The sequence below is a fragment of the Aethalodelphis obliquidens genome, unplaced genomic scaffold (genome assembly GCF_003676395.1).
Source record: "Aethalodelphis obliquidens isolate GAN/ISIS:26980383/991018 unplaced genomic scaffold, ASM367639v1 scaffold8, whole genome shotgun sequence".
Lineage (NCBI taxonomy): Eukaryota > Metazoa > Chordata > Mammalia > Artiodactyla > Delphinidae > Aethalodelphis > Aethalodelphis obliquidens.
In genome coordinates this window covers 63,978,469-64,005,188 of record NW_020837952.1, presented here as the reverse complement: position 1 = coordinate 64,005,188, position 26,720 = coordinate 63,978,469, and the positions used below count along the sequence as shown (strand labels likewise).

At 62.1% G+C, this 26,720-nt stretch overlaps 1 protein-coding gene across 10 annotated transcripts in view; it reads left to right on the top strand.

Moving 5' to 3' along the window:
- BRD1 (bromodomain containing 1) overlaps positions 1-26,338 on the top strand; it is a 34,774-nt gene extending 8,436 nt beyond the window's left edge. For 4 of the 10 annotated variants that reach the window (XM_027108031.1, XM_027108029.1, XM_027108030.1 and 1 more), the window contains exons 3-13: positions 3,554-3,710; positions 8,567-8,698; positions 9,094-9,222; positions 9,559-9,871; positions 11,346-11,606; positions 16,319-16,813; positions 22,786-22,921; positions 23,371-23,498; positions 23,816-23,925; positions 24,112-24,266; positions 24,899-26,338. In XM_027108031.1, the coding sequence (XP_026963832.1) occupies positions 3,554-3,710; positions 8,567-8,698; positions 9,094-9,222; positions 9,559-9,871; positions 11,346-11,606; positions 16,319-16,813; positions 22,786-22,921; positions 23,371-23,498; positions 23,816-23,925; positions 24,112-24,266; positions 24,899-25,082 (2,200 nt within the window). In that variant the 3' untranslated portion in view covers positions 25,083-26,338. The remainder of the gene's footprint in view (positions 1-3,553; positions 3,711-8,566; positions 8,699-9,093; positions 9,223-9,558; positions 9,872-11,345; positions 11,607-16,318; positions 16,814-22,785; positions 22,922-23,370; positions 23,499-23,815; positions 23,926-24,111; positions 24,267-24,898) is intronic. The other 6 variants (XR_003433096.1, XM_027108032.1, XM_027108034.1 and 3 more) reach the window with 6 other exon arrangements.
- The last annotated feature ends 382 nt before the right edge of the window (positions 26,339-26,720 follow it).

Below are 26,720 nucleotides of genomic sequence, written 5' to 3'. Positions count from 1 at the left end.
TCCATCCTAGCACTTGGAGTCGCTGCCTGGAGTGGATGGCGGGATGGACCTTGGTGCTTTGGGCACCCTCCCCCTCCAAGGCACAGAGACCGGCATTGCATGTCATCTTGTCTTCATTTCAGTTTCAGTTTTTTGTTCAGAAATAACTTCAAATTTATAAAATGTTGCAAAAGTCGGAAAAAAACCCCACCCAAACGCTCTTTACCCAGAGTCCCCTCTTGCCAATAACCCATTTACCCTCTTGGGGGTGGTTCCACGCGCCCCTGCGTGTCTCCCAGGGTGGGGCCGGCCTCCCCTGGAGGCTTCCTGCCTCCAGTCGGGACCAGTCCCACTCAGCCTCCTTTGATTTGGGCACCCCCAGAGCTCTGTGTCCCCTGCGACAGGCCTCCGCGGCTCACAGAGGTGTGCCTGGGACCGCGGGGCCCAGCGTCCCCACCCCTGGTGGCCGAGGTGTCAGCAGCGCCTCTGCCGGACGATTTCTGCGCTTGAGTTTTCTGGCGCCGGGTCCGGGGTCCGGGGGCCCCTGGAGGCGACGGCTCCTTTCCACGTGGCCTGTCGCTCTTTTCTTCCTGGCCTTCCTCCCCGCGAGGGCTGGAAGGGAGCATCCCGTCAGCAGGGTCCTTCTCTCCCCGCCGGCGTGGACCGGGAGGTGTGGGTGTCAGAGGGGTCTGCCCTGTGGGCCCGGGCACTGAGGTGGGCAGCTCGAGAGGGGTTTCTCAGGAAAGGAGGCCCTGCCCAGCTGACTGTCACTGTCAACCTGCTTAGTGGTCGAGGGGAGGCCCCCGGGGCGGTCGGCCACCTGGCCTTGGCTGTGTGGCTGTGGCCGTGGCCATGGGTGCTGGTGAGGTCTGGCTGGGAGGTGTGGATGCGGTCCTGGGGCTCCTGCCTATGGTCCATGCGGTCGGGCGGGGGGCACCCCGGAGCCAGTGTGGCCCAGAACCGCTTCCCTCCAGAGGCCGACTCCAGGCTCCTCGGGTCTGGCGGGTGGACTTCACTCATGTGCCCCGACCTCCCAGCTGGCTGAGCAGGTGTTGAGAAGGGAGGGTGGACCCCGCTCCCTGCAGACGCCGGCGGGGTGGCCCAGGGGCTCCTCCAGTGTCTGTGTGTGTCAGGTGGGGATGGCTTTTAATGCCATTTGTGCCCGTTTGTCGTGACTTTTATATAAAGATTTTAAAAACTAGATGGTTACGTTGTTTATCAAATGTAGCCACAAAAAAGAAACAAACATTAAGTGACCCCTCGCTTTTGGGAGCCCTCCTGTCGCATCAGCCCACCACTCGTCGGTCGCAGCAGCCACTCGTCGTAAATGGGGGCGGGTTCCTCTGGTTTCCTGCCCTGGGGGCTTGCGGTCGGGGGTGGGCTTGGGCGCTGCCCTTGGACGCAGTGCCAGCACACCAGAGCCAGTCCCGGCTCTCCCGGTGGTGGGTCTCTCTCTTCCCGGGCTCAGCTTGTGGGTGGCAGGTTGTTTGGCTGTGCTCATCACGTGTTTTTCCTCAGCTTATCTTCTCATTCTTTTTTTTTGGCTGCATTGGGTCTTCGCTGCTGCGCAGGCTCTCTCTAGTTGCGACAAGCGGGGGCTACTCTTCGTTGCAGTGCGCAGGCTTCTCACTGTGGTGGCTTCACTTGTTGTAGAGCACAGGCCCTAGGCGTGTGGGCTTCAGTAATTGTGGCACGTGGGCTCAGTAGTTGTGGCTCACAGGCTCTAGAGCGTAGGCTCAGTAGCTGTGGCACACGGGCCTAGTAGCTCTGCGGCATGTGGGATCTTCCCGGACCAGGGCTCGAACCCGTGTCCCCTGCACTGGCAGGCGGATTCCTAGCCACTGCGCCACCAGGGAAGCCCCCATTTGTTTCTTTACTAGTCTTTTTAGAGAGCACGGTTCTGGTCTTGTTGAGACTTCCTTGTGTGTTGTTTCCCGTTTCATGATTTTTTGCTCTTTGTCTTTCTTTCCTTCGCTTTATTGAGATTTAATTGACACATAACATCGTAAGTGCGATGATTCGAATCACTTATATGTTGTGAGTGTTTGCAGGATGAGGTCGGTTCGCTCATCCTTCACCTGCCGTACTGTTGCTGTGGTGGGGAGAAAATGGAAGCTCCCCTCAGCAGCCTTCCAGGGCGCTGCGCGGCCTTGGGGCAGTTCCCGCCACCTGTGTGCGGTCCTGGGACCTTCCTGTCTTGTCTTTTCCTGACTTCTTCAGTGGGGTGCTCAGCACATGACGAGTCAGCCTTGTATCTGTGCTGCCCCATTTGACTGTTGCAATAACTGAGTGCGTGTTAGAACACGCGTCTGCGTGTGTAGAGACCCCCGAGCTCTGTGCGTTAAGATGCATGCACTTTGCTGCTCCTCCGTCAAGCCGCTGTCAAAAAGGTGAAAACAGCCCCCAACGGAAGGGCGACTCCGGGGTGCCCAAGGTGAACACAGCCCCGTCCGCAGACGAGGAGCCCTGGGGTCCCCGGTGCTCTCTGCTAGAGCCATCATGGGACAGCGGAGATGCTCTGGCCGCTGCTGGCAGGCATTCCAGCCTTGCCTCTGGTAGCAACGCGTGACCAGGTGTCCCGAGCGGGTGGGCCTGTGGGCACGCTGGGGCTTGGGCTCTGCGTCTGCCTGGCTGCTCTCGCTGACCCCTGGCCTGTGCTTGGTGTGGAGCTGCCCCTTTGGTGGATCTCCCTCGGGCACCCTGGGCAGGGCTGCCCTGTGTGGCGCGTGGCCTTCGGCACCGAGGCTCGAGCCGCATCCACTGCTTGAAGGAGGAGGACCGTCGTGGGTCTGGACGCGGCAGAGCCGAGGGTGTCGGCACAGTTCTGTGCAGCTCAGGATCGTGCTTTTCAAAAAATGTGCTCTTGAAATTCCTTAATTTCTGACCTGAAATGTTGACGTTTGGTGCACAGTGGGGAAGCCTCCTTGTCCTGTCGAGGTTCAGTTCTCGGCTGCCCCGCTCGTCTTCCTGAGGATGTTTCAGCAGCAGGGTGACGGCAGGGACCAGGAAGCTGTCCTGCTGGCTTCCAAGGGTTTTACGCCGTTTTCGCGTCCCCTCGTGCAAGTGTTGTTACAAATCCTTCACGCTTTGCAGTCCTTGAAAGGGTGGAGTGTCGCAGGCGGCTTGGGGACGCTCACGGTCGTTTTGGGGAAGGGTAGCTGCCCCCCTCCGCTGCTTCTGCCTCCATTTATGCCATTGCTTTCCCTCTTGAGGGGACCAGGGTGCCACGGCCCCGAGCCCCGTGAGAGTGGGTGACTCTGAAGGGTCGGCCACACCTGGTGGAGGTCGGTGCGTGTGGATGTGCGACTCAGAGGAAGCGGAAACACCCAGGGCTCCACCCGTTTTTCTTCTTAGACGTGTGCTCCAAGGGCCGCTGGAGTGACCACGGGTGGACGCAGCCTGCGGGTAGGCGGAGAACCAGGGAGGCGGTGGTGGCCGTGAGGGCACCGCCGCTGAGAGGTGCGGTGGGATGCACGCGGTGTGTTAACAGTAACGCTGTGGTTTCTCGTTTCCATGATGAGAGCGCACCATTGTCTTGCTTTACAGCTAAACTCTGAGTTTTTCCGTGTTCTAGATTAAATAGGATTGCGAATCAGGTGGCCATTCAGCGGAAGAAGCAGTTTGTTGAGCGCGCCCACAGCTACTGGCTCCTCAAAAGGCTGTCGAGGAACGGAGCCCCCCTGCTGCGCAGACTCCAGTCCAGCCTGCAGTCCCACAGAAACACGCAGCAGGTACGTGCCCGCGCCCCCGGTGTCCCTCAGCCTCCAGTGCCTCCGAGGAGCTCGGAGGAGGCAGGCTCAGGTGTGTGGCCGGCCTCTCGGGCCAGGGGACCGCGTGCCGGCGTTAGCCCGGGGGGTGCAGGCAGTGCCTCCGTCTGCCTCTTTCCCGACTCTGCACGCTGGGATGCCTGCCGGGGGTGGAGCGGCAGGGGACAGGGGGCGCCGTGCGGGAGCGATGTAACTTGGGGGCCATGCCGAGGGCGACGAGGGCCAAGACAAGTGAGGGGGGGAGCAAAGAACAAAACCAGACTAGCGCTTACGTCTTAGCGGTTGATCTGCGTTCATAGACCCATCTGGTGTTGTAGAGCGTTTCTCTGAAAGGATGGATTTAGAAAGGAAGGGGTCGACTCTGTGCGATGCCCCAAAACAAGCAAGAGTCGTCTGCCCGTGTGTGCTGAGGGCGCAGCCTTCTAGACTCAGGCGCACAGCGGGGGCCCCCCCAACCGGTTCCCGTTGGATCGCTTTGGCTCCCGCCGCGCCCTGAAGGCTCTGCCGTCTGTCCCTGTGCATCATCAGTCAGAGGGGCCCGGGCGCTGCGTCCGGCATCTGGGTTCCTGGCGTGAAGGGAGCTCCCTCCGCTGAGTTCTGGTCGGGGCAGAACTGCCTGGCAGCTGTGAGGGTCCCCATCCCTGGGGTCCCCACGTTGAGGGAATCAGCCGCTGTTTTCATCCCGGTGTTTCGGGAGTTGCTGCTTCCCGACTGCTGTCGCTTCTCCTTGGTCCCGGCGTGAGGCCCGGGCTGAGCACTGCCCTCTCCACCTCGCCAGCGGCGACGTCCTTGCTAGGGAGCCCCTTCTCTCGATCTTCCCAGTCCTGTCGTGCTCACAGCGTAGGTCATTGAACGTTACTAACACACTTAGATGCTCAGTTTGACGTCTTAAGGCTTTCTGGAATCCAGAGGAACCGTTAAGATCCTGGGCCTCTGTGGGGTGGGCCGTGTCCCCGACCCTCCTCCATCCCTAGGAAAGGAGGCACCGCAAGGCTACAGGGTGTGCTTCTCAGACCCGCTGCCCCCGAGGGTGTGCTGTTGGGGCCGTCTCTCCCCTGGGGGTCCTGGTGCCCGCAGTGCCATCTGAGTCCCCTCCCCCGAGACGTGGCACAGGCCTCTGTGCAGACGCAGTGCTGCCGCCCTTGTTTGCTCGGGTGGACCTTGCACACCAAGCGGCTCCCTGAGCCCTGGGCTGCGGCTACGGTGGACGTGCGCACAGAGGGGCCGGGAGGTGCCGCGTCCTGAGCCCTGCTGGCCTGCTGGGTGCTCAGCTGTCCCGCGCCCACCTGCCCCCTCCATCCAGCGTCAGGACCGCTGACTGCTTGTGTTGGTCGTGCTGCCGACCCTGCGGGCCGGGGGCGCCCGTGCTCACCGGTGGGGGCCTGGCCCCTGGGGCTCACCCTCAGCCTTCCGTCAGACCCGGGCCTTAGTTAGTGGCGCCCTGCGCGCTCCTCCCTCCTCTGCATCGGGCCTGGAGTTCGGGTCTCGGTCAGGGCTGTGTCGGAACACGTGCCCGTGGGCCGGGAGGGCCAGCTGTGGGCTGGGGGCCGTTCAGGAGGCCGCAGGGCTGGAACCATGGGGACTGAGGTCAGCTGGCTTGCTTGGGTGCTGTCTCAGGAGCTCCAGGAAAGGGGGGCGGGGGCGGGGGCCCAGAGTCTGCAGGCCTCTGGGGTGGCGGGTAAGCAGGTGTCGCAAGATCGGGGCAGCGAGGCAGGACGGAGGGCTTCGTCCTCGCCTGGGTGACGGCAGAGAAATGGGAGACATGGAGGATGCAGCCCCAGGAGTCTCGTCTCGGGGCCCTGGGGGGGCGCAGGGTGAACCGCGCTGGGAGTGGCGGCCCGGGGCCTATGTGGTTGCCGGTGGGACCTGGGCTGGGTTTGGGGGCAGGAAGCTGGGGGGTTGGAGGCGTGTGCACGCGAGGGGCCTGCCTGCACCTCAGGGGAGCGGGGTGGGGGGTCACTCCTGGTGGAGCATGTGCTCTCAGGAGGCCGGCACGAGGGTTCGAGACCAGTCGTGTTGTATTCCCATCCTGCCCCACACGAGGTAGATTTGTAACGATGGGAGGATTCACCCACAGGAAACGGGAAAGGGAAGCGTCAGCTCTCTTGGCAGAAGGAATTGGGAGGAACCACAGAGATCTGGGTCCTTATGACTTACACTGAGCCCTGAGGTGTACCTTGGCTTGGCCAGGAGAGGGCTCTGACTGGGTCTTACAGAGCCCAGCTGTGTGGCCTGTGTGGGCAGGGACACGGACGCGGGGCGGCCTGCCACCCGCCACGCTGGGGGCGTGAGCTCCCGCTTCGTGGGAAGGACAGGAGGCGGACGGGTGGAAGGGCGGCACCCAGCTCCTTCTTCCATCGCGTTCTAGCAAAGGTTGACTTGTGCGGACGTCCGAAACATTAATGTTCCACACGGGACGTTCAGGGCTTGGTGTGATTTTTGATGTTCTTTGAAACCTTAAAATTACTTGGTATTAGAGGTTAAGCTGACTCATTTAGCCCTGAGCCGGGCTCTGGAAGAGGGCACGTGCAGCCCTTCCCTCCCGTGGCCGCCTTCTGGTTGGGGACAGACAGACAGATGGAATGAGCTGGCCTGGGGCAGACGAGGCGCCTCGGGTTTTTGGGTGCTGCCTCCTCGGTGGTCTGTTGAGAGCGGGTCCCCTTGGCGGTGACCCTCCCTGGAGCCTGTCCTCCGCCATCCTGCAGAGCCTGCTGGGGGTGAGGGCCTGCAGCGAGTGCTGGGGTGGGGTGTGGCTCCTGTCCCTCCTGTCCTGCCTTTGAGCGAGCATGCCCGCCCACTCACCCCGATGCGCCCCCTGGCGGGAGAGCGTCCCCTGTCCGCTCTCTGGTGGCTTTGGGACAACACGGTTGTCCTGCTCTGCTGGGGCAGGGCCACTCGCTGTCTGCCTTGCTGCCGCTGGCGTCAGCTTCAGGGGCCGGGGTGGCTGTCCCTCAGGGTCTTTAGGCCCTTGGTGATGTCTGGGGAGTCGGGTGCGTGTGCCAGGGCCTCACCCCGCAGAGCTGGCCTGCCCTGTGCCTCCAGCACAGGGTTTTGATCCGACCTAGGTGGTCCTGACCCTGGGGGGGGGGGTCTTGGCGTCTCCCTTCCAGGCGGTGAGTGTCCTCCCCTCCTGTGTTGGGTGGACCTCGGCTCGACTGCAAGCCGTCCTCTAAGATCCTCTTTCCTGAGAGTTTTTTGGAACCAGAAATGGCTTCATTACCGCCCCAGTTTATGGAACTTCCCAGGGTTGGTTTTAGGTGAAGTAAGACCACTTGAGCAGAGTCAGAAACTCAGGCGCTTTCGTGCAGAAGAGGCGTGGGCCTCAGTCAGGTCCTGCCAGTGGTTCCTGCGTGGTGGGGCCGTGGTACGCGGAGAGAGCCGCCCTTGGCGGCCCTTCAGCCCTGCAGCCGGGCGGTAGCGGGCAGTGCGCACAGCAGATGGGCACCAGGGGCTTGTTGGGGCTTACCTGCCTTCCTCTCCCTCATTATCAGCTAAACATCCTTTCAGCTGATATTTTCAGTGTCTGTTTCAGACTAACGGACAAGGTGATTTTCAGATGCTCTTGGGGAATTTGGTTTTCTAAGCCCACCTTTCAATGTATTTATTTACTGGCTTTGTTCATACAGCCGATGTTACTGTTAACTCCTGGTTGATGCCTGAGAATTTCAGATAACGTAAAAACAAGCCCAGTGATTGGAATCTGGTGGAGCCTGGAGGACGCCTGGCGGAGAGGAGGCCCAGGGCCAGCCCATGTCCCCGCACCCGGCCTCCTGGGCCTCGCTCTGCTGCGTTTCCCCGTAGAGCGAGAAGAGAGGTGCCTTGCAGCTCGTCATTGGTTCTTTGCCTTCAGACTCCAAGGTCCTAGAGGGCAGTGTCAACCCCTGTGTGGTGGCCTCAGGGTTGATCCTCACCGTTTCCGCCCTCGGGGCAGAGCGCCCCCTGCTGCCAGGTTCAGGCTTCGGACTGGGATAGGACTGCGATAAGCGTCGGGGGCCGGACCCCGCCTGCTGGCTGTGCTGTTTCCGCTCTGTCTGGATGGGGGTGGAAACCCGAGGGGCAGAAGGGACCGGGGAGAGAAGAGGGCCTGAGAGTTGTGCCGCGTGTCCCGGCAACAGTGCCGGCGCTGCTGCCTTAGCTGAGGCTGGAGGTGCGTGTGTCCACGACGGCAACAGGGAAGGGGAGCCCCGTGCATAAAGTCGGACGCGGCTTCGGGACTGCTGTAATCGGGAGGGCCCCAGACACCCGCTGGAAGCCTCAGCGGGGCTGGTGTGGGAAGGTGAGGAGCCCGACTGCCCCTTCCTCCCGGAGCTGTGGTCAGGCAAGCCTTCAGCTGAGATGCCGGCACAGGGTGGGCTGAGCCTGGGCACGTGGGCTTCCTGGTGGTGTTGGGCGCAGGCGGTAGAGGGTGGGCGCCTGGGGCTGGGGACGGGCAGCAGTCCTGACCCTCCGGGAGGAGCGCGCTGAGGGCCCGAGCGCCTGCGCAGCGCTGGGGCGGGAAGGAAGTGAGGACGTGTGCGTGGGAGGGCTGGGCGGCCTGGCTGGGCGAGGGTCTTGGGAGCGCCTAGCCGAGGCTGCCCGGAGGGCGCGCCGCCCGGGCGGCCAGGTCTCTCCACCGGCGTGCCCTGGTCCCCAGCCCTCGCTGCTCAGCCCCATCCCTCCCCACCAGCGCTGGCCTGGAGATGGGCTGGCAGGGTGCGCACGCGTGTCCCCAGGAAGGACGTGCGCGGGGCCGAGACGCTGGGGAGGTGGCGCCTGGGCCGTGGAGCTCTTCCTCGGCGGGTCTGTGCGGGGGACGAGGCCGACTCCATTCCTCTCTTCAGAGAGAAAACGACGAGGAGATTCAAGCTGCCAAAGAGAAGCTGAAGTACTGGCAGCGGCTGCGGCACGACCTGGAGCGCGCGCGCCTGCTCATTGAGCTCCTGCGCAAGCGCGAGAAGCTCAAGAGGGAGCAGGTGAGGCCGCGGGGGCGGGGCGTCCGGGGGCGGGGCGGGGCGTCCGGGGGCGGGGCGGGGCGTGCAGCTGCTTGTCCCCTGGGCCCGCAGTCCTCGCCCCCCTGCCTCCTCCAAGCCGTCCTCCCTGGTGAGGGGTGCAGGCCGGGTGACCGTCGCCCTGGGTGCCAGTGGCTTTGGGGGGGTGGCACTGACCTGTCTTGAAGGAGGCTGGCTGGCCTGGGGTGGTGTGGTGTCCATTGCGGTCCCGGGAAGCACGGGCAGGAAGGGGCGCCGTGTGTGCCCGTAACGTGGGCCACGTCGGCCACAGGGCGGTGTTGAGCGCTTGAGGCAGGAATAAGTGGCTTCTCAGCGGGAGGGTCCCCTCGGGCCCTGAGACCGCGCGCGCTGGCCCCCAGGTGAAGCTGGAGCAGGTGGCCCTGGAGCTGCGGCTGACCCCGCTCACCGTGCTGCTGCGCTCCGTGCTGGACCAGCTGCAGGAGAAGGACCCGGCCCGGATATTTGCCCAGCCAGTGAGCCTGAAGGAGGTGGGTGTCCTCGCCCTCGCGTTCCCCGTCCTTCCTCATGTCTGCGGTGACCAAAGGGATGAAGAAAGAGCCCTTCCCAGTGCGTGTCTGCCCGGCCAGGGGACGGGTTCCTGCGTTTGTGCTTTAGGGGCCTTGGCTGGGAGGGTCCTTGGAAGGACCCAGGCTTCAGTTTGGTGTGTCTCACTGCTGCCGCTCGGTACTGTGTGAGCATTGCGTGTGTGCGTGTTCATGTGTGTATGTGCACGTGGGGCTGCCTTACGTGGCAGCTGTGCTGGTTACGTAGCACGGATGAATCCTGTTTTGTCTGTAAACGGCTGTTTTCTTCCCTGGAATCAGGTTCCGGATTATCTGGATCACATTAAACACCCTATGGACTTTGCCACGATGCGGAAACGGTTAGAAGCGCAAGGGTACCGGACTCTCAGGGAGTTGGAGGAGGACTTTGACCTCATCGTGGACAACTGCATGAAGTACAACGCCAAGGACACGGTGTTCTACCGGGCGGCCGTGCGGCTGCGTGACCAGGGTGGCGTGGTGCTCAGGCAGGCCAGGCGCCAGGCCGACAGCGTCGGCTTCGAGGAGGCCTCAGGGATGCACCTGCCCGAGCGGCCCCCCGCGGCCCCCCGGCGGCCTTTCTCCTGGGACGACGGTAAGCGCGGCTGTCAGGGAACAGGCGGGAGGGTGCTCCCCCCGCAGACGCCGTGCGGGTAGGCCCAGGAGAAAGGGGGTGGGAGCCACACACTGACTTGAGGCTTCCTAGTAGCCTCATGAAAAAGCGGAAAACAGGCGAAACTTATTTTAGTGACGTGTTTTTAACCCACCGTGTCTCGTGGCGATTTTAACGTGTAAATGACATAAAGATTACGGAGGGTCGCCTCCACTGGCTTCCCATTTCCTCTTTGCTGCGTGGTGTGTATTTCACAGTCAGTGCATCTCTGTTCAGGGCAGCCACGTTTCAGGGTCCCACTTGAGAGAGACGCGTGGCCTGTGGCCCCGAGCAGGACGGCCTGGGTCGGCCTGATACAGACCAGGAAGCAGTGTAGCCGGGGCCTTGGGCCCATGTGGGCCCTACGGACTTGGGAGGGCGTCTGTGGCCAGAGCAAGGCTGTCGCTGTGCTTGGAAGTTAGCAGGGCACAGCCACGGGGCCCTCTCCCCGGCGGTGCACTCCTTGCGCCGTGGCCTTGGGGGGCCTGCCGTCCGCTGACTCGTCCGACCCTTGGAAGCTGCTGCCTTGCTGCACGGCTCTGCCCCCACAGGAGCCCTGGGCGGGCAGGGGCGCGGGGCCGCGGAGGTCGGGCCTTGCAGGAAACAGCCGGGCGAGCCACCACAAGTGCTTGCGTATGCTTCCGCACCCAGGTTTCACTGAGGATAGAATTAGGGATGCAAAGTCTAACCCGCCCCTCCTTCAGCATTGGGGTGCACGAGGGCGGGCCAGACGCTGTGGTGAGCTCCTCAAGCGACGTGCCTTCTGTTTCCGTGAACCTTCTTACCTGCGGGCTTTTGTCGGGATGCCTTCTGCTGTGTTTCCCTATACCGTCGTCTCGTTCCCTTCGTGGACGAGGTGGCGCTTTAGTAACAGGTTTGCCTGTGGCGGAGGTGTGTTCCTTTGTCTGGGCGGCCGCGCGCTGCCGTTTTTGTCCCAGTTTTATCTGCAGGGGCTTCTGTAGACTTGTTTTGTTTCTTGCCCGCTTCTCACTGATTTAAGATAATCTGTGCTTTATGAATTTTGGTGTTTGGCTGAAATGGAAATTGTTAGCGGTTTTTGTAGTAAATGTGCCCCAAACTCCAAATTATCTGTGAATTTTGCAGCCCAGTTTTAGAAAAGCCAGACGGCAGCCTGGGCCTGAGACTTGAGGTCAGACACCAGTCGCGATGCGCAGACGCACCACGCTGGCGCCCTCGGGGAGTCCACACCTCCCTTGGGCCCTTTCTCGGAGTCCTCGCTTGGCCTGGGCGGCTGGTCTCAGCAGGAGGGCTCGGCGTCCCTGGGCGCCGCCCCTGCTCCAGCGTACGCCCCTGGCGGCGGCCCTCGTGGGCGCCACGCGCAGATGGGGGCCCGGGGCTCCCCGGTGGGGCCGGCCGGGTGGTCTGAGGCTTCTGATGGCCGTGCCTCTGCTTCCAGTGGACAGGTTGCTGAGCCCGGCCAGTAGGGCCCACATGGTCCTGGAGGAGCAGCTGCGGGAGCTGCTGGACATGCTGGACCTTACGTGCTCCATGAAGTCCAGCGGGTCGCGGAGCAAGCGGGCCAAGTTGCTGAAGAAGGAGATCGCCGCCCTTCGGAGCCAGCTCAGCCAGCAGCACAGCCAGCCCCCGGCCGCCGAGTCAGGTACTGCAGGCTTTGAAGAGGACGGTGCTCAGCTGGGGCAGGAGACCGGGGAGGAAGGTAAGCACGCTCGGGGGCGCGGGCCAGGAGCGCTCGGAAACCTCCGGGCACACGCCGGGCCGTCCGTGCCGTCTGCGCCGCGTTTGGGCACTAACGAGAGTCTGGGGCATGGAATGAGACTTTTTTCTCAGCTTGGTTCCGGAAAACTATTTCAGGAGCACCGTCTATGTCGTCCGCAGCCTTGCCAGGGTGGTTGGAGAGTGACGGGGGGCACGACTGTGTGTCGGGTCAGGATAGTGGAGCAGAGTCGTTGCACTGGGTGCCTGGTGACCTGCGCGGGGTGCGCTCAGCCCTCACTGACTCGCTTCTGGGAGGGCGGAGGGCCTGGGGGGTGCGAAGGTCCCTCCCGTGCTCCGTCGTGCGCCGAGCGTGTGGGGCACAGGGCTGGGCCGGACGCGCGCCCAGAGGAGCCCCCTCCCCGGCAGGACGGGCCGTGGACGCCAGTTCAGCCTGGGCTCTGGGAGGTGCCCTCCGGGGGCTGGAGCTCTAGGACGGGCCGAGGGCCCCCCCCATGCTCTCCTTGCCTCACCTGAGGGTCAGCACGTTTCAGGCAGCGACACGTGGAGTCAGACTCCCTGCGAGCACAGCAGTTGGCCGCTGTTTTACGGTCTTTCTGATTTTTTTCCCCACTGCGTCCAGATAAGAATAACAAAGACATTAATCAAACCAGACGCCAGGTTGTTCTACAGCTTATCTTTTTAAAAGAACTGTGGTGTGCTGTGGACGGGTGCCAGCCTTGTGGACCTGCCACGTCCTGGCGGTGACCGCGTGTGCCTCTGCATGGGCGCCCATGAGTGGGCTGGCGCTGGGCGTCCCTCTGGCGGAGCAGTGTCCTGCGTGTCCCCCTCCTTTTTTATCCAGTTGCCTGAGGCAGCAGTGGGGCAGGAAGGACCTGGAACCCTGAGCTCTCTTCCCTTAGAGAGCGACCCTGAGTCACTCCTGCAGACTTTTCCTCGCGATGGCCTCTCTGTGTGCATGGCTGCGCTGTCAGCTGCAGGCTCTGCAGCTTCTCCTGGGTTCTGGGAGTTACGTTAGGTCCGTAGAGTCTGGGGGAGCCTCCCTGCCACCACCTGCGCCGGCCCTGCCTCTTGGGGCTCTGGTTCTGAGGAGCTCTTGCCCAAGGGGACCTTCGACAGCCGGGCCTACCTGGGTTCCCGGGCTGTGCCCCCTTCTGTGCCTTCAGGGGTCCTCGGGGTGCAGGGTGGGCCTGGAGCGTGGGTTCTGGCATGGGCACCTGCTTGCCTGCCAGCTGGCCCCTTCCCGCTGCCCGAGCTGCCCCTCCGGCTGAGGGCACGCGTTTCTCTTCTTGTGCAAAAGAGTGGGTTGGGGGGAGAATGTGTCGACAGGTTGGTCCGCCATCAGCTTCTGAGCTCTCCTGCTGGGCAGGCGTCCCTGGCGGCCCCTCTCGCTGTTCCGTGGGGCTGGCCCACATCGGAGGAAGCAGGTGGAGGCGCAGCCGGCAGATGTGAGCAGGGAGGCCTGGAGCCGTGCTGGTTAGGAGCGACACGTGGAAGGAGAGGTGTGGGTGGAGAGGAGAAACAGCCGGGCTTGTCAGGGAGGGTGGGGGGCGCCCCCCGTGAAGAAGCGGCGTGGCCTCCAGACATTGGGGCTGGAGTCGTGTGGCTGACACAGAGGTTGGTGGGGGCGGCGGAAGCAGCCGTTTGTGAGCGAGTGTAGAAACGTGTACTTGGGATCACCGTCCCGGGGCAAAACTCAAGAATCTTCTGAAAGACTCAGGACCACAATATCGATCCGTCGTGCTTGAAAGAGTGGTGATTTCTCAACATCAAACGCGGTCTTAGTTGTGATTTAATGTTCACGGGTTTCTGTTGGAAACCTGAGCAGGGAGGAGACGCTGGCGTCAGGCGCCAGGCAGGGGCGGCGGGCGTGGGGCTCCGCGCACCTTGGGGCGGGCGCCCGCGGACTCTGCCCGTCTGTGCGGTGCTGGTCTGGGGCCGTCAGCCGGGGAGCCTCGTGCCCGGGTTGTCGGTTTCACACACGGTGAGGTTTCCGTCGAGCAGCTGGGGGGTGCGGGCAGGGCAGTGAGGACGGCATGGCCGAGGCCGTGGGCCTGGGTCGCTGAGGGGCCTCTGCCTCTAGCTGTCGGGGCTTTGGTCCAGTGTCGGGTTCGAGCCCTGTCTCCGCTGTTTTAAGCCTGCGCCCGTCTCTTTCCCTGGAGGCTCCAGAGGGGCTGCCAGGGTCAGCTGGAGGCTCGAGTGAGGACAGGGGCCCCTGACTCGGGAGGGTCGGTGGCACGGCGTCCAGACAGGTGCCTCGCTGGGTCCCCGGGCCGTTTGTGGCTTTGCTTTGGAAGCGTCTCTTGGGCGGGTTGGCGCCACGGGTGTGGACGGTGGAGAAGCTGCCCTGCAGATGCCCCGAAGCAGTGGGGCAGGTGGGGTGCCCCGAGTGGAGCCGCCGGGCTGTTCTGTGTGTGATGAGCTCCTGTGAACAGGATTTCAGGTGCTCTGCATTCGTTTATGCCACAAACGAAGAGCGTTTGTTCTAGAAGTTAATCGAGCGCTTTTCACGAGCGTTTAAGCGGCGTGATTGTTCGCAGCCAGTGACTGTACAGGGACTTGCGCTCTCATGTCGGCTCCGTGTGCACCCCCACGCCCCCCCCCCCAGGGCTCTGCTTGGCACCTGCTCTGAGCGTGGTGAGCGCGGCGGGGTCATTGGTCACTGTGCTGTCTGTCCTCGTCTGACGGACGAGGGCACGGAGGCTTGGGGCCAGTGGCCTGCGAGGGTCCCGCAGCTGGTGGTGGGGGTGGTTTGCACCGGGTCACCTGAGCAGCTTCTGTCCTTGACGCCCACTCTGCATCTGTGCGGCCCTCAGAGGCCTGGGACATGCCTTTGTGAGCCGCCCCGGCAGACTGCAGGGCCCTGTGCCATAGCGTAGCCTTCAGGGAGGGGAGGGTCGGGTGGCCCCTCTGAAGAGCCCCCCCGTTCCCCGCGGCTGGCACAGGCTGGGTGTGGGCGCAGTCCGCTGTGGACCACGTGGTCCGGGGCCTCGTGTGTGGGCGGCCAGGGCCGTGGGCGCCTGCGGGGGGCTGCGGGGCGGCGGCTGCCCCAGCAGGAGCGGCCAAGCCTGGGGGTGGGGCCTGAGGTCGCCTAGCCCGCTTGCTGAGTGGGGGGGCCTGGGGGGGGGCGGCACTGCCACCCCTGCGTCCCCCTGCCTGCCGAGGCTGCGGCAGATGCTGACACCTTGTTGTCAGGTCAGCACGAGAGCCCCTGTGGGTCTGGGGGCGGGTGGGGGAAAGGGAGGGAGGAGGGCCCCAGCCCTGGGAAGATGCCCTTGGTGTTCCTAGTGAGTGACAGGAAGCCTCCCAGCGGTCACTCTGCATGTCCCTAGTTCCCACCTGGTCAGTGTTCCCCACGTGGTCACGAGCAGCGGGCGGGGGAGGTTCCTCACCAGCCGCGCGCCAGCAGTGGGCCTCAGGCCCTAGCGTTTCCACACATGCGCGAGATGAGTCAGTGTCTCCTGAAACTGACGTTTCTAACAGCTTGTGGTCCAGGAGAGGCGCTCTGCTTATTTTCTCCGTCGCTGTCACGTCGCTGTCACGTGCCTTAACAGGCTTTGAGCGGCGGTTGAAAGCGAAGGCCCCTCTGGGGCAGAGCCTGACCACAGCTGCCTGGGCAGAGCGCTCCTGCAGTTCCGTGCCACCCTCCTGGGCTCCGAGCCTGGCAGGCTCTCCTCACCATAAGTTGGGAGAATTCTCGAAACATTTGCTCAGAGACGTAAACGAACCTTAGAAGTTGTGTAGCTTTTCATTTTCAGAATGACTTTGGATTTAAAATATTAACCTTATGTGTTCTAGACGGTTTTGGGGAGATGTGCAGGTTTCATAAAATAGAAACTGTACTTTGTGATGATACATACTACTTAGTGTCTTCTGGTTTTATGTCATACGTCCTGAAGCCAGTATCCGCCTTGCCTGGAGAGCAGCCTCGGTGGCTTTATCCCAGAGGGTGTGCCCGCCCCGGCCAGCCCTCCCTGGGGAGGCTTCTCCAGCCTCTCGGGGCCCGGGGCTGACAGGCCGGCTCTCAGGCGTCTTGTTCCCATGTTAGTAACTTTTAAAGCCTTTTTCTTAAGAGGTTAAAACAGTCTTTGTCCAGAGGTTGTGTTTTTATATTTAAAGTCAGACTTAGGAGAAAGAACTTAGGTTGTAATGTCTCTGGAGGTGGCACAGAAGTTAGTGTATCTGAGAACAGAGTGGGACGTGTTCCTGCTCTCCTGGATCGTTCGCAGCCACTCACCACTCCCTGGTTTTGACACGACTTAGAGTGCCCTGGTCAGAAGTCAGGTCTACGTGCTGTTTCCTCTGTCTGCTAACCTTGTGGACCAGGTCAGGACTGTGGGAATGCCCGCTTAGAGCCCCTTAGTTACGTGAAATATTTTTCTTCCTCAAGGTAAGTGGATGTTGATTGCAGAAACTGTCATGAACTCGAATGATGACTTGACGCTGGCGCACGTGCGGTGGTCCTCAGGGTTGTCTTCAGAGGGTAGCTCTGGACACCTGGGCGCCAGGCGCCGCGGCCTCGGTGTCAGGGAAGCGCACACAGGGTAACCCGCGGCTGCTTGCAGACAGTTGTGTGTGATGCTGTGTTTCCTTGATTGAATTAGTATTTTGGTGGACTTCACATTTATAGTAAGTTTTATAATAGATTTTATAATTATCAGTTTTCAAAAATCACTTTATTTATAATTTTTTCAGGAGATAAATCTCCCCCTAAACTTGAACCATCAGATGCATTACCTCTTCCTTCAAACTCGGAGACTAATTCAGAACCACCAACCCTCAAACCAGTAGAACTCAACCCAGAGCAGAGTAAACTATTCAAAAGAGTCACATTTGGTAATGAATCACATAGCACTTGCACTCAGAGCGCACTGGTAATCGGACACCCTCCAGAGCCCACCCTCGCCAGTAGTGGCGATGCGCCGGCGGCGGCCTCCGCGGTGGCGGAGCCATCAAGCGATGTAAACAGACGCACTTCTGTTCTCTTCTGCAAATCGAAAAGTGTAAGCCCCCCAAAGTCTGCCAAGAACACTGAAACCCAGCCAACTTCTCCTCAGCTAGGGACCAAAACCTTTTTGTCTGTAGTCCTTCCGAGGTTGGAGACTCTTCTGCAGCCAAGAAAAAGGTCGCGAAGCACCTGCGGCGACTCCGAGGTGGAGGAGGGGTCCCCGGGAAAGCGCCTGGACACAGGTAAATGCCGCGCCGGCCGCGTTCTGTCTCGGGGCGGGGCGGGAGTGGGCGGCGGGGGTGGGGGGTGGGGTGTGCCAGCAGCTTCGGTGTTTTGCACTTTGTTGTCCACGTAAGAAGACAGATGGTGTTTTGCTTTGAGAAGCCCTGAATCATAAGTCTGAGGTGGCGCCACCTTGGGGGGCCTGGGGGCCCTGCTTGTCCCTCCCCTTGGAGAGCCTGGACCCAGGCCGCCTTCTGAGCGTGGCTGGCGCTTGGCTGTGCTGTCCGTGTGGTTGGGTCCAGGTGCAGCAGGTGACGGCGGGCGTCCCGCAGGCCTCCCTTCTGAGGCCCACAGGGTCTGGGCTAAATGCGGCGTGTCACCCACTTGCTTAAAGCGTCCTTTGACATTTTCTCGCTGTCCTGTGTGGCTTGGTTGGTACACCCACGATGGGTTATCTCCTGCTGAGATAACACTTGAAAGTGTTTCTCATTTGCTACTAAGCTTTTACGGCTTAATCGTCTAACTCGCTCACCCAGACACCCCTGTGCTGGCCCTGCGCCAGGAATTTCCCTCCGGCTTTGTTTGCCGAGGCACCTTCCCGCTCTCTCAGAGCGTTTCCAGCCATGCCGCCAGGAGGCGAGGGGTGTCTGTGCTGGTCGCCTAGCCGGTTGCCGTCCGCGCCCCTCCACGGCGGCGGGCCCGCGGGGCTGTCTCCTGGGGGCGGTCTGAGCTCCCTTTGGTCCCGGACGTGGACCAGAGCCGGCTCGTGTCCACTGCTGCTCTGTCTGCCGCATCCAGGCAGAGAAGTGCGTCTCCTCCTCCGGCGGTTGACTCAGTTTGAGCCACGGGTTCGTGGGGCCGGCTGGGTGCCTCGGTCCCGGGCGTCCACCCTGGAGGGGCGGGCGGTTGCAGCCCGGCGTGCGGGGAGGTGTGTCGCCTGGCTGGCTGTCCTTCCACAGTAAACTTTTGCACACGTGATTAGGGTTATTGAAACGTTACATTTTGTGCTTTTAGTTCGATGGAGCAATATCAAGTTGGTCTTTTTTGATAATTTGTTAGAACTTTATTTCTGAGTGCTGCCAGCTGCTTGAGTGTGTCCAGGGTACAGATACAGTGGAGCCTGTGTCGGTGCTCGGGGCTCCTTAACTAGCCTGGGGCCTTTCTCGGCCGAATTTAGCGAAAGAGCCTCGGCTTGGTTTTCAAGCGCACTGGAGGGTCCCGGCATCTGCACCGGGAGGCGAGTCAGGGCGTCGTGTTCTGGTGCACCGTTCGCAGGGCACTGCGGTCAGGGGCCCCTGGCGAAGCTGGTGTCCGGGGGGTGGGCTGCCAGGCCCCGACGTGGCCCTCGCCGCCCGGCTGTTCTTCTGGAACCGTTGCCCCCCATGGGCCTTCAACCGCCGGGCTTTCGGGGCCCTGTTGGACTCCCTCACCAAAGGTCCCTTGTAGAAAATCACGTCCGCTCCTTCCGGTTTCCGTGTGTAGAAAGTCACATCCGCTCCTCCCGGTTTCCGTGTGTAGAAAATCACGTCCGCTCCTCCCGGTTTCCGTGTGTAGAAAATCACGTCCGCTCCTCCCGGTTTCCGTGTGTAGAAAATCACGTCCGCTCCTTCCGGTTTCCGTGTGTAGAAAATCACGTCCGCTCCTTCCGGTTTTCGCGGCTGAGCCGAGGATCTTGCAGGTGTTCAGTGGTGATGGTTGAGGCCGGGAGTTTCCCGCAGGCTGCATGAGGGCCGGGGCGCGTCCGAGGTGTCGACCCCTATGGCCTGGCTCAGACGGAGCCCTTTGCTTCCCATTCCAGAACAGCGGTGCCTGCAGTGGTGTGCGGTGAGTCCTCAGGGTCTGCTCGGCCCTCGGCTGGCCCGTCGCCCGGGCGTCTCGTGGGCTCCGCGGCCGGGTCCCTTGCCCCGAGCGGCAGTCTTTGCAGTCTCGGGATTTGGGGTATTCCGAACCTTCTGTTTTCCAAGGGTCCGTCTGCGTGCTCTGCCTCGTAGGGAGCCCGCGGGTGTCCACAGTGTGCTGCAAGGCCTCCAGGTTAGGGTGAACCCCGCCTTGTTCGTTCCGGGCACTCAGGCCTCTCCTCGGAAGCGCCCGCGGGCGGCGTCGGCACGCTGGCTGCTGCTCCTGGAGCCGTGCCGCCAGGCCCTGCGTGGTCTCCCGGCTTCTTTCTGTGACCGCTGGCTCGTGGGCCCCAGGCCAGGACACCGTGCTGCCCGTCTCCTCGCCTGAGATACCTGCGCGCGGCTCCCGTCGTGCGCGTGGCGGGCCGTGTGCGCTTGCGTCTGTCGCCGTGTCTGCAGGCTGCTCGGGCAGGAGGCTGCTCTGCGGGGCCTGCGTTCCGACTGAACGGCTTTTTCGCTGGTTTCCAGGTTCTCGTTTTAACTACTAACACGCTGGGTAGTTCACTCTTTGAATCCTAATTATTTTCTGTTACCTTGGACTGGAGTTGTGCTACGCGGTCATTTTGGAACGCAGAAGGATCCCTGCACCCTTGCATTTCACCCAGTTCTTGTGGATGGCATTGGAAGCATCCGTTCAGCCGCCCTCCAAACAAAAACACAAACAGCAGCCCTCGGAGGAGCCGTGCCCCCCCCCCCCCCCCCCCCCCCCCCCCAAACACAACACCCCCCCCCCCCCCGGGGGGGCCCCGCCCCCCCCCCCCCCCCGCCCCTCTGTAAGTCAGCCAGAAGCCCACAGGTGCCGGGGCGGCGCCCGTCCTCCAGCTGTCTGGGACCTGGCTGGGACGTCGCTCGGCCTCCCCGTGGATAGGGTGACGATGCAGAAGGAAGCCTTGGGCCGAGGTGCCTGGAGAGCGTGCTGCGTCCACAGATGACTCGCGTGGATAGAGCTTCTGACCCGCCCTCGGCCGGCACAGGACCGGTCTGAGATGACCAGGGGCTCTGGGTTGGGCGCTGGGCTCGGGAAGGACTGTGCAGGCCACACACGGTGCCGGACCACGTGGCATCAGCCCCGTGTCCCCTCGCTGTCTGCTGTTAGCGCCTCCTGGCTCCCGCCGGGCCCGCCCGCCCTCGCTTGTCTCTCCTCTGGCTTCTTCTCCCGCTCGTCCCGGGGCTCTCGGGGAGGCACAGTTCTGTCTCTGGTCGCCACGAGCGGACGTCTCGGCTGCGGGCCTGGGGGTGTCCCGTGCTGGGTGTCCTGGCGAGCCTTGCACGCTGCTGCGTCTTCTTGGAGCCGGTCTGGGCAAAAGCAGGGTGTTGGGATCTTACTTGATGTGCTTCTGTGTTTTTATTGAAAGGTGGAAAAACGCGTAAAAATTGCAATTCTGTTGCCAACAGTAAAAATAAAATCTTGGAGCCAAAATAACAGGCATGCCCCCTGCTCCGACAGGCCGGCTGCAGTCCCTGTGCCCACTGGCCTTGGCACTGTGTCGTGTGAGGGGACCCCTTGCGTCCACACCGTGTGGTGGCAGGGGGCGCAGCCGCTCCTGTCGCTGTGCCTCTTGCTGGGCTGCCGTCCAGGAGGTCTTCACGGCCCGGCGAGGGCGTGGTGGGGTGGACCTCGGGTGCCCGGCACCCCTGTGGGAGCACCTGGAGGCTTCTTGCCACCCGGCAGGTGCGAGGCGTTCAGGATGGAGGTCGCTGCAGCCACTAATGACCCGCGTCTCGGGAGGCCTGGGGGCGCCTGGACGGCCTTGAGCTGCAGCTGGGCCGGGGCTCCCCGCTCGGCATGCCCTCCTTTGGGGCAGAGAAGGGAGTTTCGACTCCGGGGTGCCTCCTCTATCGCCCGAGGCGTCAGCCCTGATCCCCAGGGGCTCTGGGGGTGCAGCTCATGTCTCGGGGGCGTTGGCCGGTCCCTGAAGGCACTTTTCACCCGGCACTAACCTGGCTCTCGGAGGCACTGCGGGGGCACCTGTGTCTGCCTGTGGCTCTGGGCCCACTTCTGTGCAGACCTGTGACCCTGCCCTACTGAGTCGCATTTCAGGTCCCTGCAGGTCTCTGGGTGGCGTGGGGTGGCTTGCGGAGGCTGGCCCTGCTCTGGCCACGCGGCCTCGTGCCCTTGGGCTTGTCTGCTGCTCAGTGCGTGACACGGGGAAAACCATACGTGACTAGCTGGTCACCCTGGGGGCGTGTGTCCTCTTGTTTCCCAGCTGAGGACTCCCCACTTCTGGGGTCTTCTCCCCTGGTGTCACTTGTCACCGTGCGTGCCATGTGGGTGATGCCTGTGCCGTCTCCCGGGGACGACATGAGTGCAGGCTTGCTCGGTGCCCTGGAGCCGGGGCCGCTTTCCCCTCTCCTTTCTCCGTAGTCAGGAGGCCTGTCCTTCGTCTGACCTTCACCACGCGTGTCCTGTGACGGGCGCGCTGCCCTTCCTTTTGCCATTCCTGGCTGCCGCCTCCTGCCTTGGGATGGGGGGGGTCGCGGATGGCAGGCCCCATGCACTGCTCGCCCCAGCTCTTCCCAGGCGCCGGGTACCTGTCACAGGCGGTGAGACTCCCCGTCACCTTCTAGGGCCCCTCTTCCTGCTCTGCCAGGAGAGGCGGATGGGCAGCCCGCTTTGCCGGCGGGAGGTTGGGCGCAGGGGGAGGCCGTCCACGCTGGCTGTGCTTGGAGCAGCTTGGTGGCTGCGTGACCTTGACCCCTGGGCTGTCGCCACACGGTGCGTCTGGACCTGGCCCAGTGTCGGGTGCTGTCCTGGGCCCTCCCCGGGGGGTACAGGTGGGATCTTGTAGCAGCGCTGGTGCTGGGCTTGCGCCTGCGTGAGCGTGGCCCCTCCTGGTGGACCTGGGCCCCACGGGCTGGGACCACCAGAAGCGGCCATGGTTCAGCCCCGCAGCCTTGGCCCAGCCGCTCTGTTTCATGGGCCTGCCTTCCTGAGGTGGTTTGGTCCAAGTTCTGAAAATGAGTGCAGCACCCGCCATTGCCTGCAGGTACAATGTGAATTAGGTTTGAAACGGAAAACGCTAAGCTTTTCCTGTAGCTAGTGGTGTCAGGTCTGACGGAGATGGAGCAGGACGTCTGACCGGCTCGCTTAGGGAGAGTCGGGGGCTCTGTTCTCTTCGGGAGCAGCAGAGCGCGCTCTGTTCCTGCATTTGTACTTGCCCGCGGATGTCTGTCTAGGTTTACTCACCCCCCTTTGTTTGCAGGAAAGTAACGTGAAGCAGATGAGAATCCCCTGTAATCTGGCTTAACTACTTCAAAAATTTTTTGAAAAAATGGATTTAAAAAATTTTGAAGCACGAGGAGTGGGATTCTTTTCTGGGGAAAAAACACGCCTTCCCTGCAGCCGCCGCACCCAGAGGGGCCGGGCTGGGCCTGGCAGCGCTGGACAAAGGCGGCAGCTCGCGGCCCCTTCTGACCTGGGGTGTCCTTCCTGCCTCCTGCTGGCGTCAGACTTTTCGGGGGCAGGATGTGTGGTTTGGCTTTGAGATTTGCCTCGATTGAAACGCTTCTCAGGTGCTAAGGCGAAGCCGTTGGCTTGTTGGGCTGCTGGGGGGTTCTGGCCCCCTGGTGGCGCGTCCTCACCCGTGTGCCTTGGTGCTGGTGGTCTCGGTGGCGTCTGGACACAGGGCGCCCACGTGAACGAGACGCTTGTCTTGGATTTCAGGAGGTCGTGAGCGTTTTTGGGGGCTCCTGCTAGTGCTTTGTTTTGAAAGAAGGTTTTCCTTAGACATGGACGTGCTGATCCCCCAGAAGCCCGTGGCTCCCCTCCCCCCACCCCCCGGGGGCCCCCGCCCAGACTTGGGGCCTCTGTCGGCGGGCGTTGACCGTCCAGGAAGGAGTCGCAGGAGGCCCTCCTTGTCTTTGTGGGGCCTGTTTTTAAGAGCACCTTCTGGAGACCAGTGTGCCCTGACTTCGCCGTGCCTTGTCATCTCCGTTCGGTGCCCCCTGTGCCCCTGTCCCCGTGTTCTGAGCGTGCTGGGTGCTGGGGTGGGCAGGGCGCGATTGTCTGGCGTTGTCCCCGGTTTAGAGATGGTGGTGGTGCGGGCACCTGCCGCGGGGAGCTGAGCTCAGGGCCGCGTGCGCCTGTGTTGCAGGGCTCACCAATGGCTTTGGGGCCGCGAGGGGCGAGCAGGAGCTGGGCGGCGCCCCGGGGAGAACGGCCGCGCCCCGCCGCCGCTGCGCCTCCGAGTCCAGCGTCTCCTCCAGCAGCAGCCCGCTCTGCGACTCCAGGTGGGCCCCGCCCCGAGCCGCCCTCCTGCCCGCCTGCCCTCCCTCCCTCCCTCCCTCCCTCCCTCCCTCCGTCCCTCCCTCCCTCCGTCCCTCCCTCGGGGGCAGTGTCTCTTCCGCAGTGATCTGCTTTGTAGAATTTCACCAGAAGTGGGAAGGCAAACCCCATAGAAGTCTAACTTCAGTGACGTCTATACTTGGTGTTTTCCTGCCGAGTCTTGCCTTTACCAAGTTGGTGGCTGGGAATTCCCTGGTGTCCAGTGGTTAGGACTCTCACTGCCGGGCCTGGGAGTGATCCCTGGTCGGGGAATTAAGATCCCACACAGTGGGGCCCAAAAAAAAAAGGTGGCCAGCACGGCCCTGCCGTCTCCCTTCCCTCCTGACCCCTCCCCGCCTCCCCTCGTGCAGGGCCCGCGGCCGGGCTCTGATGGGCCCCTCTTTCCCTCCTGAAGCTTTAGCGCGCCCCCGTGCGGCCGGGGCAAGCCCGCCCTGGTCCGCAGGCACACGCTGGAGGACCGCAGCGCGCTGATTTCCTGCATCGAGAACGGGAACTACGCCAAGGCAGCCCGGATCGCGGCCGGTGCGTCCACGCCCGCCACCGTCTTGTGCGCGGAGTGGGAGATGCTGGGGACCTGGGGGCCGGAGGCCTTAGAGCTGGGGGAGGGGTGGGGTGCAGGGCGACTCGGAGTCGCGGCTTGAGGGCGGGTGCGGAGGCCCTAAGCACCACTGTGGGCGCTGGGCCGGCCTTCTGCCTCCCCCCGGGCTCTCGCGCCCTCAGGCCGGGCCGGTCGCACCCACAAGGCCCGTCTTGCCACCCTGGGGCGGCCTCAGCTGTGCAGCGTGTTGGGTCCCGGGGGCCCTGCCCTTCTGACTCCTTTCTCTCCCTCTTCTCCTCAGAAGTTGGTCAGAACAGCATGTGGATTTCAACTGACGCCGCGGCCTCCGTTCTCGAGCCCCTGAAGGTCGTGTGGGCCAAGTGCAGCGGCTACCCCTCGTACCCGGCCCTGGTGAGCCACGTGGCCGTGTCCCCGGGCCCTGGGGACAGGCGTCCTGTGACCACCTGCCGGGAGACGCACACGGGGGTGTCGGGGTGTGGGCAGAGTTCCTTGAGACCCCCCTCTCGTCGGGCCCTGGCCTGCTCCAGGGCACGGGGTGCGAGGGCTGCGCCGCGACCCCGTGTCCTCCCTCGGCAGATCATCGACCCCAAGATGCCGCGTGTGCCTGGCCACCACAACGGGGTCACCATCCCGGCGCCGCCGCTGGACGTGCTGAAGGTCGGCGAGCACATGCAGACCAAGGCGGACGAAAAGCTCTTCCTCGTCCTGTTCTTCGACAACAAGAGAAGCTGGTGAGTGCCCGCCGGGCCCTGGGTGGGTCCGTGTGGTCCCGACGGGCCTCCCACGGGCTCCCAGACCCCTGTGCTCTGCCAGCGGATGCCCCTGCCTTGGCCCCCGACGGGCCGCGGTCCAGACCCTGACCTGAGTGCCCGCGGGAACTGCCCCCCCGCCCTTCTGGCCCCGGGCTCGTCTGTCCTCCGCACTGTGGCCCTTTCTGTGCCCGAGGCTGCTCGGTGGGGAGCCGGCCGCAGTGTCCCGTGCGGCTGCATTGGGCTTGTGTGTCTTGCTGCCCCCTGACCCGGGCAACCCCCTTGCTGCATTCCCTGTGGCTCAGTGGGTCTTCCGGACCCGTGGCCCTGCCCTCCACTCCTTGCCGTGTGAGTGCAAGTGTCGTGCGTGTGTCTGTGTGTGTGCGTGTGCCCCGTGGTGGCCACTCAGGTGTGGCGTGGACGGCCGAGGGCTGCAGCGGCCCCCCGGGAAGTGACGCTGATAGAGGAGGTGACCACTGATCCCGTGCTCGGGCGCTTTCCGCGATGCCGCTTGGCCTGAAGTGCGCGATGGCGTGGAGGCTGGGTGTGTGTGCGGCGGCCGAGGGGCAGGTTGACGCTTGCGCATCCTCACGGTGCATTCTCTTCCTTCAAAGGCAGTGGCTCCCGAAGTCCAAGATGGTTCCCCTTGGCATTGACGAGACGATAGACAAGTTGAAGATGATGGAGGGGAGGAACTCCAGCATCCGGAAGGCGGTGAGGATCGCCTTCGACCGCGCCATGAACCACCTGAGCCGCGTGCACGGGGAGCCGGCCAGTGACCTCAGCGACATAGACTGACGCGGCTGTGGCCTTGTCCGTAGTGTCGATACGCTGTACATACTGTATATTGTTCACCACTTAACTTATTCTGATTTTTAGGTGTAGTTTAATTCTTTCTCCCAGGGAGGGGGAGGTTTTATTTCCCAGTTTTCTATGAAATCATCCCCGTCTGGGCGCTCTGTGAATGGCGTGGGCGCGTCCCCCGAGTGCAGCTCTGTGCCCCTCACGGGTCGCTCCAGAGGGCGCTGCCGGCCTCACTTTCTTTGATCTGTAGCTGTTTTTTTTTGTTTTTTTTTTTAAAGACTTTTGAATGTTTAATAATTTTGTAAATCATGCTCTTTACACAGAGTACCACTTATTTAATAGACGGGATGTAAATTTACAATGACAAATGTGTATTTTAAGAAAGAAAATGACATTATTTTGAATGGTACTTTGTGGAAAGAGGTGGAGAATAAACTTATGCCGCGCGCATCACTTGCAAATCACCAAAAACACTCCGCCGCCCCCGTGAGGGCTGGGGCAGCGCCTCCTCTGGGCCTCGCCAGCCTCGACCACGCGCCAGCCTCCGCCTGTCCGCGCCAGCCTCCCACGGGCGTGCCTCCCAGCGGATTATTTATTGTAGAAAGTGTATCATTTGCTTTATAACGAGAGATAAATTGGCAGAAGTATATTGATATGCGTTTTATACAGGACATAAAATCCAACTTGCTTCGGGAGCAGGATGTGTTGGTTGTTGTACAAATGACTCTGGCTGTGTTCTTTGATTTTGTAACTTGTAATCTTTTGTTTACAATGAGGGGCTTTCTGTAACTTGTTTTAATTTAGAACACTTTGGTAGCAATAGAAACTTTGGATACATTTTTGTATGGTACACGTGATGTATATAGAATTAGTACTTTATTTTTTATTTTTAAGAGGTAAAGCATTATGTTAGGGGAAAAGGTAGGGTGGGTTTCCAAAATGGCATTTTTTATATTAAAAAATAAAGTCAAGATTTGGACGGTGTGTCCCTTTCATTCCTACACCATTAGAATGCCGGGTGGGCGTGCAGCCTGGCGGCCGGGCCGGGGCTGGGCGAGGGTCCCTGCAGCCGAGGCACGCGACACACCTTCATCTCAAAGTGTCGCGGGATGTCATTATTTATTATTTTACCTAATCATATTTTTATTTTAAAATGGTAGTTTAAAATTTTTAAATGTTTTTTTTTCTTTTAAGTCTGCATCGTTTGTAACATCTCCATAGAAACTTGAAAATAAAACATCTTCCTTTGATAGTTTTGTCCCGTGTCTGACGGACGCTTTCTCTCTGCTGTGGTTCTGGGGTCCTCGAGGAAGGCCTGTTGGGGCCACGTCACCGCGGGCGAGGCCCCCGGCTGTGGTCGGAGAAGGGACGGGAGGGATGGAGGGACGGGGTCTTCACGCCGGAGCCTGGAGCTGCACCTGGGGCCTCCTCTGCCCCCACTGTCCCAAGTCACGGTCACGCTGAAGGTCGCGAGGGGCTGCCGCGGCCTGAGCTCTGCTGGCGGCGTCCTCTGGCGCCGAGTCCTGCTGCTGTGGTTTCCACGGAGCCCCGCCATCCTGGCCGCCAGGACGTGTCCGGGCTCGTTGGTGGGGCCTCCTGAGCGCTCAGCTCAGCCCGCCCTGCTGGAGCTGG